This window comes from Protopterus annectens, chromosome 1.part2 (assembly GCF_019279795.1).
Source record: "Protopterus annectens isolate FY-2018-M chromosome 1.part2, PAN1.0, whole genome shotgun sequence".
Lineage (NCBI taxonomy): Eukaryota > Metazoa > Chordata > Ceratodontiformes > Protopteridae > Protopterus > Protopterus annectens.
The window spans coordinates 396,512,247-396,536,460 of NC_056727.1; the positions used below are offsets into that span (position 1 = coordinate 396,512,247).

Genomic DNA, 24,214 nt, shown 5'->3' on the forward strand with positions numbered 1-24,214 from the left:
AAGACATAATGAAAGGATGGCCACAATGATAGAAGATAGTTCTGGTACAGACACAAGAGCATGATACTTACTGTCCTGAAATTAACTGTGGACTACGTCTGTTGCTCAGATAGAATAGTATTACCAAATCAACTCAAGCTAAATTCTGGAAATAGTCCAAGAATTGCTCTGTAAAGCAGTAAAATATAAAGAGAAAACATGAAAAAGTATGTTTGAATAGGAATGTCTTCACACAGAGATGGCGACACATAAATGTTATGCATGTAATACGTTTAACAAGAATAATAAGAAAGAAGAAATGATACTTCATGAAATTCTGGAAAGGTCATGGAGCAAACCATTAACTCATTTCTAGAAGATTTGTACTATCTGCTTTGTGTGGATTATTATTCAATGTTCCCAAAGGTAAGCAATATTAGAGGAATGTCATCCATTTCTGTCATAATGTTGCCAAAGTTAATGTTTTCCAGATATGAAATTCTTGATGCCCTTATCTCTGATAATATTTCATAACTTTCTAGAAAATGAGAAATAAAGCAGATTTTTACCACTCCATGAAATTCCTAGTCCAAAAGGCATGTGAAAAGAAGGACTCAAATAGTAAAAAAATGCTCTGAGAAAATATGCAAAGCAAAACAGTTACTTAGCTTTTTAAAATATTGTAACGTCACTTTATCCAATAGTTCTAACTCCTTCACAGTTGTTGATGGAGAGAAAAGTTAAAACTAGTATCTTAAGTGCTGCAACCAGAAACATTGCAAAAAGAAGTAGGAATGGGATTTGAAAGTACAAGAAAGACAGAAAGTCTATTATGACTGGACGGTAAGAACACAAATTTCTCTTGGATAAGTTAAGTGCTGAATCCTACAGAGAGCACCAAGGAACAATTGCTATAAAGGCAGTTGCAAATCCAAGACTTTATAACAGAACAAGAAAGGTAAACTGTTACAAATGAAGAACTTACATTTTGCAGATCAGGACTGATTTTGTTTCCAGATTTTAACAAGGTTTTACAACTACCACACGATCTAATACAAAAAGTGACAAGGGAATCATAAAACTCACAGGAGATGCCTAAGCATTGGAACAGAGGGTATGTACCAGATCTATAAGACTGTTATATGGGAGAAGTGTATACAGAATATTCTTTGCATCATCTACCAAAGGCTGATTAATCTTTACCTACCAAATGACTCTAATGAATGTGACTGTCTGTATGGAAGATTTAAAATTCCTGGCAGACAGAATAAGTTTAAAACATAGTATAATTACAAAAAAGACAACACAGACTGATGTAAGAAATGTTGCTGTTATCCAGCAGTAAAAGTGATTTCAGAGCACTTTGAGCTTTGTATGTATGTCATGTGGCATGCCATGGTATAGTCTGGTAAACATTACATTTTTCATAAAAAGAGTGGGATGTTATTTATAATAGACTAATGCAGTTTTGGTGTCCCATAAGGTAATGCATGCAGTGAATGACACATTGTCTCAACTTCTGACAGTTCACTACCATGCTCTTAAAGAGGCAGCATGTACCCAGCCACCTCAGTTATTTACCACTTATTTTGGGTTACGGAAGTTGCAGTAAATATTCACAAATTCATCATGCAAGCTGCAGCCCTGGTGATTAGCCAGAATAGTTTGCAACTACAGGGGAAAACTGCTAGCTGCTGGACGCAGTTGTGATGGAAGAAAAAAGTGCAGTATAAAAACAAATAACTAAATAAAATAGTCTACCTTTTATAAGTTCAAGATACAGTGGATGCCCAAGATTTTGGTTCCAAGCAAGAAATAAAAAGAACCACTTTCTATGTTGAAACTTGTCATCCTGTGTTTGACTTAACACTCGTCTCAGGGTAATTGAAGTACCATTTGCTTCTAGCTCAGTTTTTCTCTGGGGTCAAAATACGTCTCTCTTTTTTTTTTAACGCATTTACTAAATTATCCCATAAGACATAAGCAAACATGTAACCTGTAACAGTTAGGAAGTATTCTAAAGCAAACTACATCCTACTAAGTGACAGTCTGGGTAATCTACCAGTGTAGTACCTCGCAGTTAGTTCTGCACAGCTTTGGGCGTGCCATCAGTGATTGACAGTCCAAATGGGTGGGGATATCGAGGAATGCTAATTCATATGTCATGTCATGTAAACTGCTAAATATTCATGCACCCAACGAACTCCATCGCAGAAATTATTACTTTTTCTTCTTTTCCAGGTGGCTGTGCCCCCCACACCCCTCACTTCTTTTCAGATTTGGATGCCCCACTCCCCCCGCTTCTTTTCAGATTTGGGTGCCTTAAGGCCAGGTGACCAGTTCAACACTGAACAAGTGCAGTGCAGCAGTGCTGCTAGCATCTTCGGGAAATGTTTTCAGCCATTAAACTGTAACAGTATTGTTTAGAGAAACAGTTTGGTTGTATGAACTCTGCCCAATTGACTGACTGAAATGTGATGTACAACACGCATTTTAGTTCTAGGTCCCTAATAAAACATTTTATTTTTTGGTACTGAATGTCTACAAAAAACATTGGGTTGCTTTCGGCACAGACGCTGAATATTAATTGCATTGCACAGGGCTGGAGACGTGTTTGGGGCGGGCTTTGCTACTGCGCATCCTGCGAGGTACTACACTGGTAGATTACCACAGTCTGTCAAAATGTAATACCCCCTGGAATAATGAGATTACAGCAACCTATGCAGAATTGTTCACAGAAACCCTGTACAAACATGTGACTGGCTGCCTAGAGGCTGCCATACCCACCGAAGTAAACCCATAATAAACACCAAATCCAAACCACACTAGTGAAATCCCAGCCTTAACAGGGTATATAAAATGGGAAAAAAATTATGGCTAAATGCAGAAAAAGCCACTCTCAGAAAGGTAAAATCTCAGTGATTAATCTAAACAAGAAACTATGAGGATTAATTAAGTCCAACAAGGCCAACTGTGAGGTTAGGATAGCCTCTCAGGCTAAGGACAGCCACAAGACCATCTTCAGCTATGTCCAAAGCCTTAAAGGTAACACACAGCAGTGTGCTGAATTAGTGGTAAATAGCACCACCTTCACTGAGCAGAGACATAGAGAATCTGATGGTTGACAAATCAATCACAAACATCATCCCCCACACTCCCTCCCCCAATAACCCCTTGTGAAATCCATTCCAGCTTATCTGCCTCAACTATCAGCAGGGTGCAGGTCTTAGCAGTGATTGCCAAGGCCAAAAACACTGTCTCAGTAGGCCCAATAACATTCCAGATTGCTACATAAATAACTTAAAATATGACCTTTCAGGACTACTACAGTCCCAAAGCAGGTTACATATCAACTGAATAGAGGACTGCAATGGTCATCTCTCTGCATAAGGGTGGTCCATAAAATGACTCTGAAACTACAGGCCTATCAGTCTGACAAGTTTAATATGCAAAGCCATGGAAGAAATTATCATGGAAATGATCAACAAGGACATTGGAAACTTACAGACACTTGAGCCATCCCAGCTTGTCTTTGTCAAGGGAAGGTCTTCCCTACTTAACCTGGTAGACTACTTCAAGAGGTTCACCAAGGCACTGGATGAGGAGAAGATAGTGCATGCCACCTACCTTGACCTAGCTAAGACCTTTAATACAAACCCCTACTTAGATATTGTTAACAAATTCATCAAACTAAGCATAACTCACTACATAACTTGTTGGATTACCAGCTAGCTGACAGATAGGGCCCAGAAATTCAAGATCGGTGAGACTGCTTCCACCAAGATCCCAGTCACCAGTGGAGTACTTCAGGTATCCATGCTGGCCCGCTCCTGTTTGGCATCTACTTCTCAGAAGTCAAAGCTAATGTCAAGGGCTTCTGGCTCATCAACTTCGCAGATGACTGTAAATTAAGAGGTACCATAGATTCCCCCATGACATGAACATCCTGCAAGAGGACCTAATACAGACAAATAACTGGTGTCATGGTCAAGGTTTAAAACTCAATACCAAGAAGTGTATTATAGTACTGTTTGGGAAAACATCCACACAAGCCAATTACTCCATAAGTATAACATCCCTAAGAGTTGACCAGGTACTTAGGGATTCGGGAACATATGTAGACAGTAATCTGCCCTTTGACCAACACATAGCCAAGATAGTAAGAAAATAATTCTATGGTGTGCAACTTATAAGTAAGGGTATGGCATCCATGTCCAAGGAAGTAATAATACCACTTCACATGGCCTTTATCAGTCCCATCATTGAGTAAAATACTCCTTTCCGCATGGCCCTGACCAGGCATTTGCAACAGTTGGAATGCCCAAGAGGTTCCTCACCAGGAGAATCCAGGGTATTAACACACTGTCTTACACAGCTTGCCTTCAGACCATATCTCTATACTCAGTCTCCTAAAGGTTACTGAGAGATGATCTATGCCTGGCATAGAAGGCATCCTCAGAGTCATTCCTAATGGAATTTTTTACACTTTCAGAAAAAGAACAGCACTAGAATCACTAGATCCAAGGATTTAACTTTGCCTACAACATAAATAGAACATGCTGACAAGGCTGATATGTGTCTGCACTGTGGTATAGGCTCCTCGCCCATGTAAAGCAGAGTTCTCCCCAACTCCATTCAGCTGTAACCACTGGATGGGAAATCGTAAGTTCACCCCAGTCTGGCCCCCATGTCTCTAATGGACAGAAGCAGACAGTAAGTAAAATACTACCTACCTAAAACACCCTCAACAAAGCCCTTAGATTCTTCCTCCTATAGATACCCATGGTACATGTACACAATTGGATTGGGTTGCACTGCTAGGCTTATAAATTTCTTGGTGGTCTTTTGCCTAGTATATACCTATGAAATCTTGTCAGATGTTGCATCAAGATTTATATACTTGTTAGTTTCCATGTTTATTTATTTATTGTTAATTTGGGTTAACCAAGCTAGGCAGTGCCTAGTTTTGCAGGGTACCTGAAGAAAGTCCAATAAATGGCCTAGAAATATTGCAATTTTGTGCAATGTATCAACAAAGCACATACATACAAGTGAGAGAAAAACTATGAATGTTCACAGGTTTTGGTACATGGTTCAGTAGTATATTGTCAGATAACTTGTGAAAGACCTGTATTACAGAGGTAACAGCATTGCCAATAGATACGTCTTATGTTCCACACTGTATTTTCTTATTAAACTGTGAACTGAAAAGTCCTGTTTGGCCTCATATGATGATCAAGAGTTGGAAAGTTAAGTAGGAGACAAGTTGGCATGGGTTCAAAAATGGCTATTACAGAATGTACCAGTATTGGAATAAGCAATGCATATATATTCCAAAATGTGATGCTAATTTAATGAAAATATTCAAGAGAAACATTTATTAAGTAAAGTCCTAGGTAGTACATACTCTGGAGATATGAGGTGAGCTTATACTGATGTTTTTAGCTACTTTCTTGAAAGTGATCTGCCAAATAAGCTGCCAAATTTGAAATGATTCTAAAGGAAAGAAAGACCATGAAATTGTGGTAACTCAGCATATGTTTTGAAGGCAACCTGTGGTTTCTTATTGGGGTATGCCACTGCAGCTGGCTAGAGAGATTTGGGTAAAGGTCATTACATGAAACACTGAGACTAAATTGAATCATTTAGTAGAATGTCTTAGTTCTCATGTCCATCCAGCCTAAATAACATGAATTTAGAGAATAATGAGAGGAAGCTGCTAAACCTAAACCAAAACACGTTGCTCTATTGTACGTTAGATTCAGCTCACCGCGAACATGTTTTCTGAGACCATCCACCCAGTCGACAATTGAGAAGTAATAACTCTGTACACAAAATGATCTCTATGTCAGAACTCAGATGATATATCTATATCTATATCTATATCTATCTCTCTCTCTCTCTCTATATATATATATATATATATGTACATATAAATACATACATTTATATATATATATATATATATATATATATATATATATATATGTGTGTGTGTGTGTGTGTATATAAATCTATATATATATATATTGTTTTTTTTAACTGTCCATTCAGCTAACCCAATAGTTCTTCTGTCTTCACCCACCTGATCCAGTTGTTATTCCAAAGTGACTAGGACTGAGGCTTCAGCATGAATTCTTCAGCTTCCCTTTTCAAGGCACAGGTTGGGCCCATCTTTCAAGAGGACAAGAGCTGTATAGTCCATTAGTTCCCCAGTTTGTTCTCAGCAGTCCTATCCTATCTGAAAAGCAACAACGGGCAGTAGTAGACAAGCTAGTTAGTAGGCTAGGCAGACATCTTATTTTTGTTAACCATTTGAAATGTCAGGACCCACTAGAACAAGTCCCAAAATATGGAGACTGAATGGCCAAAAGATCAGACTTATACATACTAAGTCTGAGATGCCATTTCTCAGAATATTCCCTTTTCTCTAAGGTATGGCTATCTTGGCGATGGTATAAGTTTGGGGGTATGAGGGATGCTGGGAGAGCTTGCCCCCCTGCAAAAATAAGTTTAAGGAGAAAGCAATCATTGAGATTCGCTCTTCTCCTGTGTTTTTTTTTTTGGCACTCAGCATTTTCATTGATGACATTTCAATAGGGAGCCATTATTTCCTCTCTCTAGAGCTCCTAATTCTCTTGTCATCTCCCTTGAGCCCCTGACCACAGCAAGGTATGTTTGTCTTCACACACACAGTATTTTCAGGGCTTGTTAAATGATTAATACCATGGAATAGCATTTATTCAGCAGGTTTGTATTCAGTTTGAGTACAATATCAAGTCCTACCCCTATGTAACAAAAATTCCTCCCCTATGTATCACCTATGCAGCAAGCCAAAGTTACCTCCTTCCCCTAGAATTGTGAGTTCTGATCTGTAGCTAGCTTATCCAGCACCTGGTGCAGTTCTCTGATCTGCTCCCTCCAGTGCAAGTCAAGGTAAAAAAAAAAAGTCTTCTTTTGTCCTATAGCAAATCACTTGCTACAAATGTAAATAAGTGGTTTGCAACATCTGCAATACCACACACAAAGTGCTTCAGAGCGTAAGCCATAACAACAAGTACAGTATCTGCATTCATTTCTAAATGCCAGTACTACAAAACTGCCCACTGGCAACTGCTGATCATGCCACCTAATCCTTGCACCTGAGGCAGTTGCACCTTCACCCTATGACAGAGAAGATGACCCATATTTGATGAGAAGGCAGAAGCTGCTCTCTTCTGTCCTCCTCTAATCATTCCATCAAGTGCCCGTGCCTCTAATCAAATATTGGTCATCTGAGTCACAATAAGGACTACAAATACCTCTAACTGAATATGAGTCATCAGAGTCACAATAAGGACTGCATCTTTATACTCCACAAGAGCAGGTTAGCACTTGGCTGTCTTTTTATTCTATGTACAGCTCACTTTTTTTTTTATTTATGGCTTTAAATATTGCATCAACTGGCTCTTGAAACTATGTTTGGAATTCAGTCCAATTCCCAGATATTCCCAGCTACGCATCTCCTCTAACTATCCTGATGATGATGAAAGGGTCTATATTATGTCATCGACCACTTAGTATGGCGAACTGAAACGTCGACAGCTAAGGGTCGAAAACTGACAATGTCGAACGTCCAGTTAAGTGAATCGGGAAAGAATTTGCATGGCCATTATCGGGAGTTTTCCCTTTCCCCAATGTAGAGCAATCTCAGAGTTGGTATATTTAGTTGGGGGGGGGTGTGGGGGGTGAAGCCCCCCACTTTGTTATGGCTTGGAAGCTTGTGTTACTTTGGCATGGTCAAGCAAATTCGCTTAACTGGCTGTTCAACATTGTCAGTGTTCGACCCTTAGCTGTTGACGTTTAGGCATTCGACAAGTTTAAGTGGTCAGTGATTTAATATAGACCCTGATGCTACAGTACTTATCTGTAAAAGTGAGTCAGTACTTTCAGGGATCTGTTTGCTAAAGTATATATCTTTTGTCATACCGCATAAGCTTCTCTTGGTTAAGCTATTTGAGATTATAAAAAAATCACTCTACAATATAGTTAGTTAAGAACATTCAGTTGTTTGAGTCAAACACTACAGGGAAGTCCTCGGAATACTATATTAATGTACATTTCACTGTGTGAAAGCTTATGTCATTAGAAGTGAGAACAGTAAGGAATCTGTGGTACCCCTGCTTTACATACTGTGGAGATAGCATTGTGATAAGCTGTGGCTTCTGGATGATTGGATAGGTAGCTAACAACCCATCGCATGGATTTGTGCTTACTCTGTAGACACTGAATCTGCATATAACCAAATATGATCAAACATGTCAGCTGCCGTGCTCTCAAGTTACCCAGCAACACGGTGCCCATTATCTCTGTGGTGTGCTCTCAAGTTACCCAGCAACACGGTGCCCATTATCTCTGTGGTGTGCTCTCAAGTTACCCAGCAACACGGTGCCCATTATCTCTGTGGTGTGCTCTCAAGTTACCCAGCAACACGGTGCCCATTATCTCTGTGGTGTGCTCTCAAGTTACCCAGCAACACGGTGCCCATTATCTCTGTGGTGTGCTCTCAAGTTACCCAGCAACACGGTGCCCATTATCTCTGTGGTGTGCTCTCAAGTTACCCAGCAACACGGTGCCCATTATCTCTGTGGTGTGCTCTCAAGTTACCCAGCAACACGGTGCCCATTATCTCTGTGGTGTGCTCTCAAGTTACCCAGCAACACGGTGCCCATTATCTCTGTGGTGTGCTCTCAAGTTACCCAGCAACACGGTGCCCATTATCTCTGTGGTGTGCTCTGCAGTCGATAAGCTTCAGTATGGTTTATCATGGCGCTGTGGCTGGTTCTAAATCCCATAGTCTGTGTGATAAAACACTGTCGTCGTTAAGGTAACGCTTTATTTGTTGCTGTACCACCTTCTGACTATCTTTTCAGGTAGACTGAAAATACTAGTTGGCCTGGCGCTCTCTCTCTAGTAAACTTCTGCGAAAAGAATGGTTCAAAAGTGTAAACAAAGAATGGTACAGTCATCCTTATAAAATAGTCCTAGAATTTTATTTCATGAAGCTTAATCATATGTTTTGGCTTGCTAAAGCAGCTGATTTACCATTGTACAGCTAATAATTTCATAGGTAGTACTAGGCATGCAGTCCTGGAAAGACCTTTGAGAAGCCTAGCCCAATTTCCCAACTGCACTAAATAATTCACTTATCCAGAGTTACACAGTCAGCAAATAGAGACTGAAGGAATTGAACCATGGACCACAAGAAGCAGCTTGTTAACAGCTAATATCCTTAATCATCTGCGCTAACTTTTGGAAAGTAAATTTCTCTCTAAACTTACAGGTCCGTTAATGTCTATTTTGCCACACAAATTCTTAGATAATTCTACATGGGGTTTGTGGTGTCGTGTTAACTGTCGCCATCTCTTTGAATTCACTGCCACACTCCTGCCTTATTCGATACTCATATCTGCCTGTTGCAGATCTTTTCTCACAAAATCTATCCACCTCTTTGCTGAAAGCCCTCGTTTCCTGTTTCCTTCTTCCTGTCTGTCCAAAATCTTCTTCATCAGATTGTCTTCTGCTTTTTTGCACGTGCCCAAATCACCATAATGCACTCTCTTTGACCTTGTCTGCAATTGGAGCTTCTTTTCTTATGCCCTTATTTCTTCATCTGTCCCACATTGTGCATCCCACCACCCATCTCAGGCACTTTATTCCATCACCTCTAGCTTCCTCATCTGCACTGTCATTACTGTCTGTCCAGGTTTTTGTACCATACAGTAGTACTAGTCACACCACTGTTTTTACACCTAACTTTTTAGCTTCTTTGGCACTCTTCTGTCATACACTTCCCCTAACACTCTGTGTGACTTGGCTGCATTCCCTCGGATTCTAACTTTGACCTCCTTGTGCATACTTCCCTTTTCCTCAACCACCCCACATAGATACTTGAAGCTCTTAACCTGTTCTACTGTCTTCTTTTCTATCTCAGTTCTCAGTTTCTTCTGATTTCCTCAATTTGCTGCTTTTACAGCACTCTTATCTGTACTCAGTTTCATCCCATGTGCCTTCTGTTTTGCATTCCATTCCCCTATCCTTTGCTGAAGTTCTTGCTCATCGTCTGCATACAGCAACTTTGTTGATCTGTCCCTTCCAACCTGTTGTTAATGGAATCCATTACCGGTATATACAGCAGCAGGGTCAGAGCTGAACCCTGATGCACACCCACTCCCACTGGGAACCCCTTTGTGAGACTGAACACTGTTTGTACTTGAGTCATTTGGTCCTTGTACATAGCCTGCACTAATTCTACTACTGTTTCTAGGACTTCAAACCACTGCAGAACTGCCCAAATCAGCTATCTCAATACCTTGTCATATGCTTTCTCCAAGTCTAGGAATACCCAATTGGACTCTTTCCTCATCTCTAGCTTTTTTTCGACTGTCTTTTCACTGCAAACATTGAGTCAGTTGTGCTGCATCCTGATCTGAATCTGAACCGTTCATCTCCCATCTTACATTCTACTACTCTGTGTATTTATCAATCACGCTCTCCAGAACTTTCATGCAATGTGACAGGAGTTTGATACTTCTGAAGTGTCCATGGTTGTGGATGTCCCCTTTGTACCTGTATGTGGCATGAGTATGCTTATTCCCCAGTCATCTGGGCTATGCCTTTCTGTCCACACTGCTATGAGTACCCTCAGGAGCCATTTCTCCCGTAACTTAAAACTGCTGTGATTTCATCTGAGCCTGCTGCTTTTCCTGATTTTATTTTCCTTAGTGCTGTCCTTACTTCTTCTGTGGTGGGCTCTGCCTCTTCTCTCATCGTAGGCTGCATCTTGGGTAGCATAGCTTTTGTGTTTTTTTTTCCATTCAGAAACAGCTGGAAGTACTCCTTCCATCTGCCTTTGATGTTCTGTGGACCGGTGAGCAGGTTGTTGTTGGCATCCCTTATGAATGGTGTCTGACTATCTTATTCACCTTTCTGTCTTTGCCTTGCAACCTCATATAGTTTCTTTGTGCCACCTATTGAGTTACTTTGCAGAAGTTGGTAGAGTGCCTCTGATACCCTGTTCTTTGTTATTGCATCTCCTTTCTTAGTATCTTTGTCAGCCAACCAGTATTCCTTCGTAGCCTGGTCCATCTTTTCTGTCTCTCACTTTTTCTTCCACTCCTTCTTTTTTTTGATGACTTCCTGGACTTCTGTTTTCCACCACCAGCTTTCCTTATGTACCTTATTTCCATACCTGGCCTAGCCACATATCTGTTCTGTGATCCTGACATGTACTGTTTTGAGATGCTGCCATTCGTCTTCAACTTCACCTGTTTTCTCTTCCTCTTGAGGTGCTACAACCCTGAGTAATTTCTTGCCTTCAGCCTGGTCTCTGTTGGCGTTAAAGCCTTCTCTGACTACTGCTTGCAGATGATTGTGGCAAGAAGTGGTTTATACTGTTGACCAACTGTTTCACTGGGGATGACTTTGCAATCACTGATTTTACCCCATTGCCCTTTCCTTGCTAGGAGGAAGTCTTCTTGAGTTGCATGCAGGCCACTCTTGTATGTGATCTTGTGACTTTCTCTCTTTCTGAACCATGTGTTGGCTACTATCAAGCCATTTGCTAGACAGAAGTCTCGAATGGCCTCTCCTTCTTTGCCTGTTGCCCCACCCATGTGGGCCCAGGCAGTCCTAATATCCTGTTTTGCTGTCCTGATATGTGCATTCAGGTCACACATTATCAACACCAATTCATGTTGTCCTGCTTTATCTAGTAGGTACTGTAACTACTGACTGAATGTACTCTTCTGTTTACTGTCACATCTCTGCTGTGATACATAGGCTGAGATTATGAATAGTGTCCTATCATTAGACTGGAGTCTGACTGCCACAAGTCTGTCACTAATTCTGATGACATCCTTCACTGCTTCTGAAGCCTCTCTTTCACCACAATTCCCACACTACTTATAGCCTGTCTTCCTCCTAAGTAGTAGACTCTGGATCCCAATCCAAGTGGCTTTGCTGCATTGCCCTTCTATTTTGTCTCTTGGATACATAGGATGTCCAGCATCCTCCCAACCATCATGTCATCCACTTCCAAGCTCCATCCTGACAGTGAACCTGCACTGAGTGCAGCAACTCATACTTTATGTTTGGCATGTTGATTGGTTTTACTTAGAGATTTCACTTAACAGAGCCATTCCAGCTAACCCAACCTGGGCAACAGGACCTTGACCAGCCAGTAGCTTATTGATCCAGGGCTGCTGGGGTTTTACTGCAGACACACACTGGCAAATAGGGGCACACACACCCCTCCCACTGTTAGCATGGGTCCCTGGTGTAGGTCAGAGTAGGCTGGATTCTCAACCCTCTTATCACTGACAAATACCCATGCCCATTTGGTGAGATTAATCAACACAACCAAATCACCTACAGCCATATTTTACACCATTGAGTGGCTAGCCCTGGCACAACACACAGTCTGTGATAATTTATCAGTTATTTCCAAAGAAAGAAATAATCTGTAGAACTGTTTATTCACAGTAATTAAGTCAGTGTTCATAGGAAAAGGTTATATTTGCTACCTTCCAAAATCGTGCTGGCTATGTCAGGTTGTTTCTATAGCTGCATAGTAATTTTGTGCCATTTGCTACAGATATGTCTATGCTCGTTCCTGTTACTGTGGTCTCCCTAAATTCTTTTACGTTTAGTGCTTTGTCCTACTCTTTTATCAGTGCCTTGATAATGTCATTAAACAAAGAATATCCACCTTCCTTACATTTCGTTACTGTTGAGGCTGCCTATTTGTGTGAGGTGCTTTTGCAATGCTACTTTAAACAGATGTGCATCCATAACAGACCGGACCTAGTATTTCATACAGTGGATACCAATTATAGGAACAAAGGTCACTGTCTATTTGATCATGTGGTAAGTTCTTCAGATTTGAGATGTTTTTCAGTTTCATTCTCATAAACTGGATGATGACAGTGCCATACTGCAGTGCAGGTAGGTGGTCAGTTAGATGTCTGACTACACTGCCTGCAACTGTGCAGTTATTTCAAGATTAAAGAAAGGGAGAGAGAAAAATCTGTCCACCTGAAAGCATGCGTGCACTAACTGACTATCCCAGTGTACTGACTTTTGCTATGACAAGTACAGTAAACCTTTACAAACACTGTTAGAGTACATTCCACTAAGGCAGAGGCAAACTCGGTGGCTGACTTTAGAAACATTTTTGCACAAGGTATTTTGGGAGCTGCCACATGGACTGCCTTTACTTTCTCCAAACACTTCAACTTAATGAAACAGTCCAGAGATGGGAGAGGTCTGCTTTACTTGTATTCATTTGAATCACTATAGTTTTAGGTATTCCTCTGATTGTTTAAATCATGAAATGTGATTTGAAACTTAAAAAAGCAATCATGGGGAAACTTCAACAACTACACAGAAATGAAAAAAAGTGAAAAAACTCATAATACGTCATTCCAATCCTGGTCCCACACAGCACAATTAATATAGTTTTGACCGTCTGTGATGAATTGAAATCCAGCTAAACCCTATTCACTTAACCTGCAGTAACCGAGATAGGTAACTATGAGAATTTGGCATGGCTGTGTTAGACAGGAATCTTATAACTGGCCATCTCCTAAGGAAAAAGGAAAACGTACTGCTTGCAATTCAGCCCAAATATTATGATTTCTTGTTACAGTGATCTTTCCAAAAATACATAATACAGTTGTGTAAAAATATTTGCCATACAAGAAGTTCATCAAGGAGAGGTCACTATAAGAGTAAATCCCCCCTTTCCTTCCTTGCCTTAATGTTATAAGTTTGCAATGTTTCTCAGTTTATTATTAACAGTAGAATTAGATCCAGCAATGATATTTTTCCCAAAACAAGCACACGATCCTGTAGGCACCTTAGCTCAAAGAAAGAAACAAATGGGGTGACAAACAAAATGCTACTTATATGGAACGTATTCAGTGTCGTGTTTTTTTTTTTTCTATTGAAAAAGTCCAGAGGGGACCAAATTGAAATCTGTCTACAGTTTTAATGGTGTTATAACAGAGTTGTGGAACTAATGAAGCAGAGTAGAGCTTTAAAAGATATAAAGTGCTGAAACACGTCTGTTTCTGAAATGCTATTTTTTCCTTGCATTGTCAAAGGATTCTTGTGTACTTATTGAGACTGTGCATTTATGGGAGTCTCACACCACCTGCGTAAGCATTTTGGAGGCACAAAAGACCTGCACTGATTCTGGCAGTGAAGTCTTATTACAACAATGCGTCATTACTTTGACTGGTTTTAGTCTTTTAGCCCAAGTTTTTTAGTAAAAGTTATATATTGGCACTCCATCAATGTTGTTTATTTAAATGGCCAGAGAAGTACATTGCACCAGCAAACCACATAGAAATGTAAAGTAAGCATTTATGTCATCCTGGAGCCACTTGTCAAACAAGATAGATGGATTTGTGGTCTAGAAATTAAGAGGATCTTGAAACTTAATTTTGTAAGTATACAATAGAAGGACCAGGTGATGGAACCATAGATGGTAACAGATGATCTCCTCAGCTGTAGAATTCAAAAATATAGTTTGCTTTATTTTCTTTATCAGAGCCTAGCAAATTATATAACTGCCAGAGTCAATACATGGGCACCTATCTGTGGTAGGCTGGCCACTCTTATAGCCATTATTTAAGGGATGATGTTGGAATTTGGTGGTTATCCTTGGAGGGTAACTGGGAAGGATATTTATATATTATAAAACAATGGCATTGTATGCTTTAAGATATGAACACTGGTAAACTCAAAGCTCAAAATGTTTATACAAAGGGACGTGATTCTGATTTTGGGCTCTACCAAGACTTTGTTGAAGGACACTGTGGTTGGTGGCTAGGAATACAAAGTGGTTAGAATAAGATGGTCTTCTTTTTATCTATGCTAAAAACAGGCTACATTTGCAAGTTCACACTGAGGCTGTCTTTCTTTTTTTTGTATGGACCGGCAGCAGGATACTGGACACCAGTCAGTGTCACTGACAATATGCTTTTTGGAGAGGAGATATCAGACTGCTTCTGTTTTTGTAAGATGGATTTGAACTGTATGCATAGTGGAGTACCAGCCTTATTTTCTGATGTCAGTGAGAATAAACAGAAATGCTTGCCCTCCCTATCACTGGTGGTATCTTTAGATGTCAGGTACTAGAACAAAAAGATTGCAAAGATAACCTCCACACACTTCCTGACAGTGCCCATCACCTAACATACCAAAGTTGCAAGGAAAGTAGCTGCTTTAAATAAGCATGAATATTCAATGGAAATTTTTTTACACTGAAACATTAAATAATTCATTTCTAAAGCAGTAAAATGACTTTTTTATTTTATGCAGTACAATTACTAGGCATTTATAAGCAAATTTTGCATGTTAGAGATGTGTGACAATAAATCTATTAAAAACTGGTACACCTTACTATACTGTAAATAGCTTAACACTGCCCTTATAACAAATATAAGGTCTGATATCCAGGAATTATTTTTTTTCCTTTCTAGGTCATATCTGGTCAGTTTTTATCAGATAAAAAAATAGGCACGTATGTGGAAGTTGACATGTATGGTCTGCCTACTGATACAATACGTAAAGAATTCAAAACACGCATGGTAATGAATAATGGTCTGAATCCCGTTTACAATGAAGAACCATTTGTATTCAGAAAGGTAACATCTTTAACATATACTTTGTAAGTGCATGCAAAATGCTTTGACCGATAGTGATGCCAAAATGACTTCTTTCTCTTTTATTGTAAAGATTAATTGCTTTTCATACTTTAATTTGATACAGTGTTTTATCTAAGAACTTGTTTCATTTCCTTTCAAAATGCAGATGTTTACCACACTTGGCTTAGATATTTTAATTTATTCCTAAAAAGACAAATTTGTGAACACATGAACTAAGGAAAACATACAGTGTAGTAGAAACATTTTAAAGTTAATCTGATTAATATGTTATGTTTAATAACTGCAGTACATTCTGTACATTGATAATTACATAATAACTAAATTATAGTTATAAAACACATATATTGTAACTACCAACATCTAGGGGAGAAAACATAATGCATATGGACCAATGTGATTTTGTCAGACATTCTTATGTTTTATCACTGTATCAGTCTATTTCTAAATATAGATTTTGTCCTATGTTTGTTTTTTGCTCTCATTCATAATACTCCATTTATTGTTAAAAGTCTGTTTTTGACAGCACTGATGTGACATAAGGAAGCAGAATGAGACGGTAGGTAAACAATAGGATTAGATATATTCTAGAGTGAATGGATTAGGTTTTATTGAATACATGTCAATATTATCAAAAAAATAAAATACTGAATGACAAGGGGTTTGAAAGCAAATGGTCTATCACTGGTCGATTGAAAAGCAAAAAAAAAGTAAAATGGGTTTAGCAGGGCCCCCCTGCACCCCCACACCCCCTGGTAATTAGATGTACCAATTCTGAAATCACTGTACAGTGGGGAAAGGAAAAATGTCCTGAACCCTATGGTACCATGATCTGGCACAGAAACATAAGTCGTCAGTGCCTGCCTTAATCTGATTTTACAACAGCTAGCTGTTCCAGGGTTTATTAGTGGTCAACAAAGTGGACATTTGACCACTTGTCAGTAAACTGTTTTCTTACAAAATTCATCAGTTCAAGTGCCTAGTAAATCTGTGCTGGTTGTGATATACAGCTAACACTATGAATCGCTGAGTTACAACTCCACGAGGAACTAACTCAATAAACACAAGTGATCACAAAATCAACCTGACAAAAAATAAATAAATGTGAATATAGCTCCCTGCATCTAACCATGTGAGGGGCAAGCCACCTCTACACACACACACACAGACACACACACACACACACACACACACACACACACACACACACACACACACACACACACACACGCACACACCAAATATATACATGCCAACTTCACAGCTGCACAAACAGAAAGAAGAAAGAATCTCCCAAAAGAAAGGAATCACTGTCTGGCACACTTATCACTGTCTGGCACACCTAGAACCCCACTGTCAGTGATTTCACATGCAACAGAATGAGTGCGGAGCTTACCTTCACCGAGTTGTGTTCATCCAGCTGATTCTGCAAAGAACATACCTTAAAGCTAAGGAGTAATATCAGCAAAGAACAAGTAAATACAGTGCAAAGAACGTACCTTAAAGCTACGGAGCAATGGCAGCAAAGAACAAGCAAATACAGTGCAAAGAACATACCTTAAAGCTAAGGAGCAATGGCAGCAAAGAACAAGTAAATACAGTGCAAAGAAAGTACCTTAAAGCTAAGGAGCAATGACAGCAAAGAACAAGTAAATACAGTGCAAAGAACGTACCTTAAAGCCAAGGAGCGATGGCAGCAAAGAACAAGTAAATACAGTGCAAAGAACGTACCTTAAAGCTAAGGAGCAATGGCAGCATAGAACAAGTAAATACAATGCAAAGAACGTACCTTAAAGCTAAGGAGCAATGGCAGCAAAGAACAAGTAAATACAGTGCAAAGAACGTACCTTAAAGCTAAGGAGCAATGGCAGCAAAGAACAAGTAAATACAGTGCAAAGAACGTACCTTAAAGCTAAGGAGCAATGGCAGCAAAGAACAAGTAAATACAATGCAAATAACGTACGTTAAAGCTAAGGAGCAATGGCAGCAAAGAACAAGTAAATACAGTGCAAAGAACGTACCTTAAAGCTAAGGAGCAATGACAGCAAAGAACAAGTAAATACAGTGCAAAGAACGTACCTTAAAGCTAAGGAGCGATGGCAGCAAAGAACAAGTAAATACAGTGCAAAGAATGTACGTTAAAGCTAAGGAGCAATGACAGCAAAGAACAAGTAAATACAGTGCAAAGAACGTACCTTAAAACTAAGGAGCAATGGCAGCAAAGAACAAGTAAATACAGTGCAAAGAACGTACCTTAAAGCTAAGGAGCAATGATGGCAAAGAACAAGTAAATACAGTGCAAAGAACGTACCTTAAAGCTAAGGAGCAATGACGGCAAAGAACAAGTAAATACCATGCAAAGAACGTATGTTAAAGCTAAGGAGCAATGACAGCAAAGAACAAGTAAATACAGTGCAAAGAACGTACCTTAAAGCTAAGGAGCAATGACAGCAAAGAACAAGTAAATACAGCGCAAAGAACGTACGTTAAAGCTAAGGAGCAAAGACAGCAAAGAACAAGTAAATACATTGCAAAGAACGTACCTTAAAGCTAAGGAGCAATGGCAGCAAAGAACAAGTAAATACAGTGCAAAGAACGTACCTTAAAACTAAGGAGCAATGGCAGCAAAGAACAAGTAAATACAGTGCAAAGAACATACCTTAAAGCTAAGGAGCAATGGCAGCAAAGAACAAGTAAATACCATGCAAAGAACGTATGTTAAAGCTAAGGAGCAATGGCAGCAAAGAACAAGTAAATACAGTGCAAAGAACGTACCTTAAAGCTAAGGAGCAATGTCAGCAAAGAACAAGTAAATACAGTGCAAAGAACATATGTTAAAGCTAAGGAGCAATGGCAGCAAAGAACAAGTAAATACAGTGCAAAGAACGTACCTTAAAGCTAAGGAGCAATGGCAGCAAAGAACAAGTAAATACAGTGCAAAGAACGTACCTTAAAACTAAGGAGAAATGGCAGCAAAGAACAAGTAAATACAGTGCAAAGAACGTACCTTAAAGCTAAGGAGCAATGGCAGCAAAGAACAAGTAAATACAGTGCAAAGAACGTACCTTAAAGCTAAGGAGCAATGGCAGCAAAGAACAAGTAAATACCGTGCAAAGAATGTATGTTAAAGCTAAGGAGCAATGGCAGCAAAGAACAAGTAAATACAGTGCAAAGAACGTACCTTAAAGCTAAGGAGCAATGACAGCAAAGAACAAGTAAATACAGTGCAAAGAACGTACCTTAAAGCTAAGGAGCAATGGCAGCAAAGAACAAGTAAATACAGTGCAAAGAACATACATTAAAGCTAAGGAGCAATTAATGGCAGCAAAGAACAAGTAAATACAGTGCAAGGAACATACCTTAAACTAAGGAGCAATGGCAGCAAAGAACAAGTAAATACAGTGCAAAGAACGTTAAAACTAAGGAGCAATGGCAGCAAAGAACAAGTAAATACAGTGCAAAGAAAATACCTTAAAGCTAAGGAGCAATGGCAGCAAAGAACAAGTAAATACAGTGCAAAGAACGTACCTTAAAGCTAAGGAGCAATGGCAGCAAAGAACAAGTAAATACAGTGCAAAGAACGTACCTTAAAACTAAGGAGAAATGGCAGCAAAGAACAAGTAAATACAGTGCAAAGAACGTACCTTAAAGCTAAGGAGCAATGGCAGCAAAGAACAAGTAAATACAGTGCAAAGAACATACCTTAAAGCTAAGGAGCAATGGCAGCAAAGAACAAGTAAATACAGTGCAAAGAACGTACCTTAAAGCTAAGGAGCAATGGCAGCAAAGAACAAGTAAATACAGTGCAAAGAACGTACCTTAAAACTAAGGAGAAATGGCAGCAAAGAACAAGTAAATACAGTGCAAAGAACGTACCTTAAAGCTAAGGAGCAATGGCAGCAAAGAACAAGTAAATACAGTGCAAAGAACGTACCTTAAAGCTAAGGAGCAATGGCAGCAAAGAACAAGTAAATACCGTGCAAAGAATGTATGTTAAAGCTAAGGAGCAATGGCAGCAAAGAACAAGTAAATACAGTGCAAAGAACGTACCTTAAAGCTAAGGAGCAATGACAGCAAAGAACAAGTAAATACAGTGCAAAGAACGTACCTTAAAGCTAAGGAGCAATGGCAGCAAAGAACAAGTAAATACAGTGCAAAGAACATACATTAAAGCTAAGGAGCAATTAATGGCAGCAAAGAACAAGTAAATACAGTGCAAGGAACATACCTTAAAACTAAGGAGCAATGGCAGCAAAGAACAAGTAAATACAGTGCAAAGAACGTTAAAACTAAGGAGCAATGGCAGCAAAGAACAAGTAAATACAGTGCAAAGAACATACCTTAAAGCTAAGGAGCAATGGCAGCAAAGAACAAGTAAATACAGTGCAAAGAACGTACGTTAAAGCTAAGGAGCAATGGCAGCAAAGAACGTACCTTAAAGCTAAGGAGCAATGGCAGCAAAGAACAAGTAAATACAATGCAAAGAACAAACCTTAAAGCTAAGGAGCAATGGCAGCAAAGAACAAGTAAATACAGTGCAAAGAACGTACCTTAAAGCTAAGGAGCGATGGCAGCAAAGAACAAGTAAATACAGTGCAAAGAACATACCTTAAAGCTAAGGAGCGATGGCAGCAAAGAACAAGTAAATACAGTGCAAGGAACATACCTTAAAGCTAAGGAGCGATGGCAGCAAAGAACAAGTAAATACAGTGCAAAGAACGTACCTTAAAGCTAAGGAGCAATGGCAGCAAAGAACAAGTAAATACAGTGCAAAGAACGTACCTTAAAGCTAAGGAGCAATGGCAGCAAAGAACAAGTAAATACAGTGCAAAGAACGTACCTTAAAGCTAAGTAGCAATGGCAGCAAAGAACAAGTAAATACAGTGCAAAGAACGTACCTTAAAGCTAAGGAGCAATGGCAGCAAAGAACAAGTAAATACAGTGCAAAGAACGTACCTTAAAGCTAAGGAGCAATGGCAGCAAAGAACAAGTAAATACCATGCAAAGAACGTACCTTAAAGCTAAGGAGCAATGGCAGCAAAGAACAAGTAAATACAGTGCAAAGAACATACCTTAAAGCTAAGGAGCAATGACAGCAAAGAACACGTAAATATAGTGCAAAGAACGTACCTTAAAGCTAAGGAGCAATGGCAGCAAAGAACAAGTAAATACAGTGCAAAGAACGTTAAAACTAAGGAGCAATGGCAGCAAAGAACAAGTAAATACAGTGCAAAGAACGTACCTTAAAGCTAAGGAGCAATGGCAGCAAAGAACAAGTAAATACAGTGCAAAGAACAAACCTTAAAGCTAAGGAGCAATGGCAGCAAAGAACAAGTAAATACAGTGCAAAGAACGTACGTTAAAGCTAAGGAACAATGGCAGCAAAGAACAAGTAAATACAGTGCAAAGAACGTACGTTAAAGCTAAGGAGCAATGACAGCAAAGAACAAGTAAATACAGTGCAAAGAACGTACCTTAAAGCTAAGGAGCAATGACAGCAAAGAACAAGTAAATACAGTGCAAAGAACGTACCTTAAAGCTATGGAGCGATGGCAGCAAAGAACAAGTAAATACAGTGCAAAGAACGTACGTTAAAGCTAAGGAGCAATGGCAGCAAAGAACAAGTAAATGCAGTGCAAAGAACGTACCTTAAAGCTAAGGAGCAATGGCAGCAAAGAACAAGTAAATACAGTGCAAAGAACGTACCTTAAAGCTAAGGAGCAATGACAGCAAAGAACACGTAAATACAGTGCAAAGAACGTACCTTAAAGCTAAGGAGCAATGGCAGCAAAGAACAAGTAAATACCATGCAAAGAACGTATGTTAAAGCTAAGGAGCAATGGCAGCAAAGAACAAGTAAATACAGTGCAAAGAACGTACCTTAAAGCTAAGGAGCAATGGCAGCAAAGAACGTACCTTAAAGCTAAGGAGCAATGACAGCAAAGAACAAGTAAATACAGTGCAAAGAACGTACCTTAAAGCTAAGGAGCAATGGCAGCAAAGAACAAGTAAATATAGTGCAAAGAACGTACCTTAAAGCTAAGGAGCAATGGCAGCAAAGAACAAGTAAATACAGTGCAAAGAACATACCTTAAAGCTAAGGAGCAATGGCAGCAAAGAACAAGTAAATACAGTGCAAAGAACGTACCTTAAAGCTAAGGAGCAATGGCAGCAAAGAACAAGTAAATACAGTGCAAAGAACGTACCTTAAAGCTAAGGAGCAATGGCAGCAAAGAACAAGTAAATACAGTGCAAAGAACGTACCTTAAAGCTAAGGAGCGATGGCAGCAAAGAACAAGTAAATACAGTGCAAAGAACGTACCTTAAAGCCAAGGAGCGATGGCAGCAAAGAACAAGTGAATACAGTGCAAAGAACATACCTTAAAGCTAAGGAGCAATGGCAGCAAAGAACAAGTTAATACAGTGCAAAGAACGTACCTTAAAGCTAAGGAGCAATGGCGCAAAGAACAAGTAAATACAGTGTAAAGAACGTACCTTAAAGCTAAGGAGCAATGACAGCAAAGAACACGTAAATACAGTGCAAAGAACGTACCTTAAAGCTAAGGAGCAATGGCAGCAAAGAACAAGTAAATACAGTGCAAAGAACATACCTTAAAGCTAAGGAGCAATGGCAGCAAAGAACAATACAGTGCAAAGAACAAACCTTAAAGCTAAGGAGCAATGACAGCAAAGAACAAGTAAATACAGTGCAAAGAATGTACGTTAAAGCTAAGGAACATTGGCAGCAAAGAACAAGTAAATTCAGTGCAAAGAACGTACCTGAAAGCCAAGGAGCGATGGCAGCAAAGAACAAGTAAATACAGTGCAAAGAACATACCTTAAAGCTAAGGAGCAATGTCAGCAAAGAACAAGTTAATACAGTGCAAAGAACGTACCTTAAAGCTAAGGAGCAATGGCGCAAAGAACAAGTAAATACAGTGCAAAGAACGTACCTTAAAGCTAAGGAGCAATGACAGCAAAGAACACTTAAATACAGTGCAAAGAGCGTACCTTAAAGCTAAGGAGCAATGGCAGCAAAGAACAAGTAAATACAGTGCAAAGAACATACCTTAAAGCTAAGGAGCAATGGCAGCAAAGAACAAGTAAATACCATGCAAAGAACGTACCTTAAAGCTAAGGAGCAATGGCAGCAAAGAACAAGTAAATACAGTGCAAAGAACAAACCTTAAAGCTAAGGAGCAATGGCAGCAAAGAACAAGTAAATACAGTGCAAAGAACAAACCTTAAAGCTAAGGAGCAATGGTAGCAAAGAACAAGTAAATACAGTGCAAAGAACGTACGTTAAAGCTAAGGAGCAATGGCAGCAAAGAACAAGTAAATACAGTGCAAATAACGTACCTTAAAGCTAAGGAGCAATGGCAGCAAAGAACAAGTAAATACAGTGCAAGAACGTACCTTAAAGCTAAGGAGCAATGGCAGCAAAGAACAAGTAAATATAGTGCAAAGAACATACCTTAAAGCTAAGGAGCAATGGCAGCAAAGAACAAGTAAATACAGTGCAAAGAACATACCTTAAAGCTAAGGAGCAATGGCAGCAAAGAACAAGTAAATACAGTGCAAAGAACGTACCTTAAAGCTAAGGAGCAATGGCAGCAAAGAACAAGTAAATACAGTGCAAAGAACGTACTTTAAAGCTAAGGAGCAATGGCAGCAAAGAACAAGTAAATACAGTGCAAAGAACGTACCTTAAAGCTAAGGAGCAATGACAGCAAAGAACAAGTAAATACAGTGCAAAGAACGTACGTTAAAGCTAAGGAGCAATGACAGCATAGAACAAGTAAATACAATGCAAAGAACGTACCTTAAAGCTAAGGAGCAATGTCAGCAAAGAACAAGTAAATACAGTGCAAAGAACATACGTTAAAGCTAAGGAGCAATGGCAGCAAAGAACAAGTAAATACCATGCAAAGAACGTATGTTAAAGCTAAGGAGCAATGGCAGCAAAGAACAAGTAAATACAGTGCAAAGAACGTACGTTAAAGCTAAGGAGCAATGGCAGCATAGAACAAGTAAATACAATGCAAAGAACGTACCTTAAAGCTAAGGAGCAATGTCAGCAAAGAACAAGTAAATACAGTGCAAAGAACATACGTTAAAGCTAAGGAGCAATGGCAGCAAAGAACAAGTAAATACCATGCAAAGAACGTATGTTAAAGCTAAGGAGCAATGGCAGCAAAGAACAAGTAAATACAGTGCAAAGAACGTACCTTAAAGCTAAGGAGCAATGGCAGCAAAGAACAAGTAAATACAGTGCAAAGAACGTACGTTAAAGCTAAGGAGCAATGGCAGCAAAGAACAAGTAAATACAGTGCAAAGAACGTACCTTAAAGCTAAGGAGCAATGGCAGTAGCCATTAAGAAGAGTTATGAGTTGACCGGCATGTTCATGGAAAAGAGCTGTCAGCAAACAATAAGAATTTGTCATCTCCTTGCAAAGACAACTTTAAAAACAGCATTTATGGTACTGTACCTGATTCATAGTCCCTGTTTTTAAACCAACATAGT

General features: G+C 39.3%; 1 protein-coding gene across 1 annotated transcript in view; it reads left to right on the forward strand.

Moving 5' to 3' along the window:
- Nucleotides 1-24,214, forward strand: part of PLCB4 (phospholipase C beta 4) — a 1,792,792-nt gene that overhangs the window by 1,236,337 nt on the left and 532,241 nt on the right. The window contains exon 28 of the mRNA XM_044056592.1: nt 15,507-15,671. Coding sequence (XP_043912527.1) covers nt 15,507-15,671 — 165 coding nt within the window. The remainder of the gene's footprint in view (nt 1-15,506; nt 15,672-24,214) is intronic.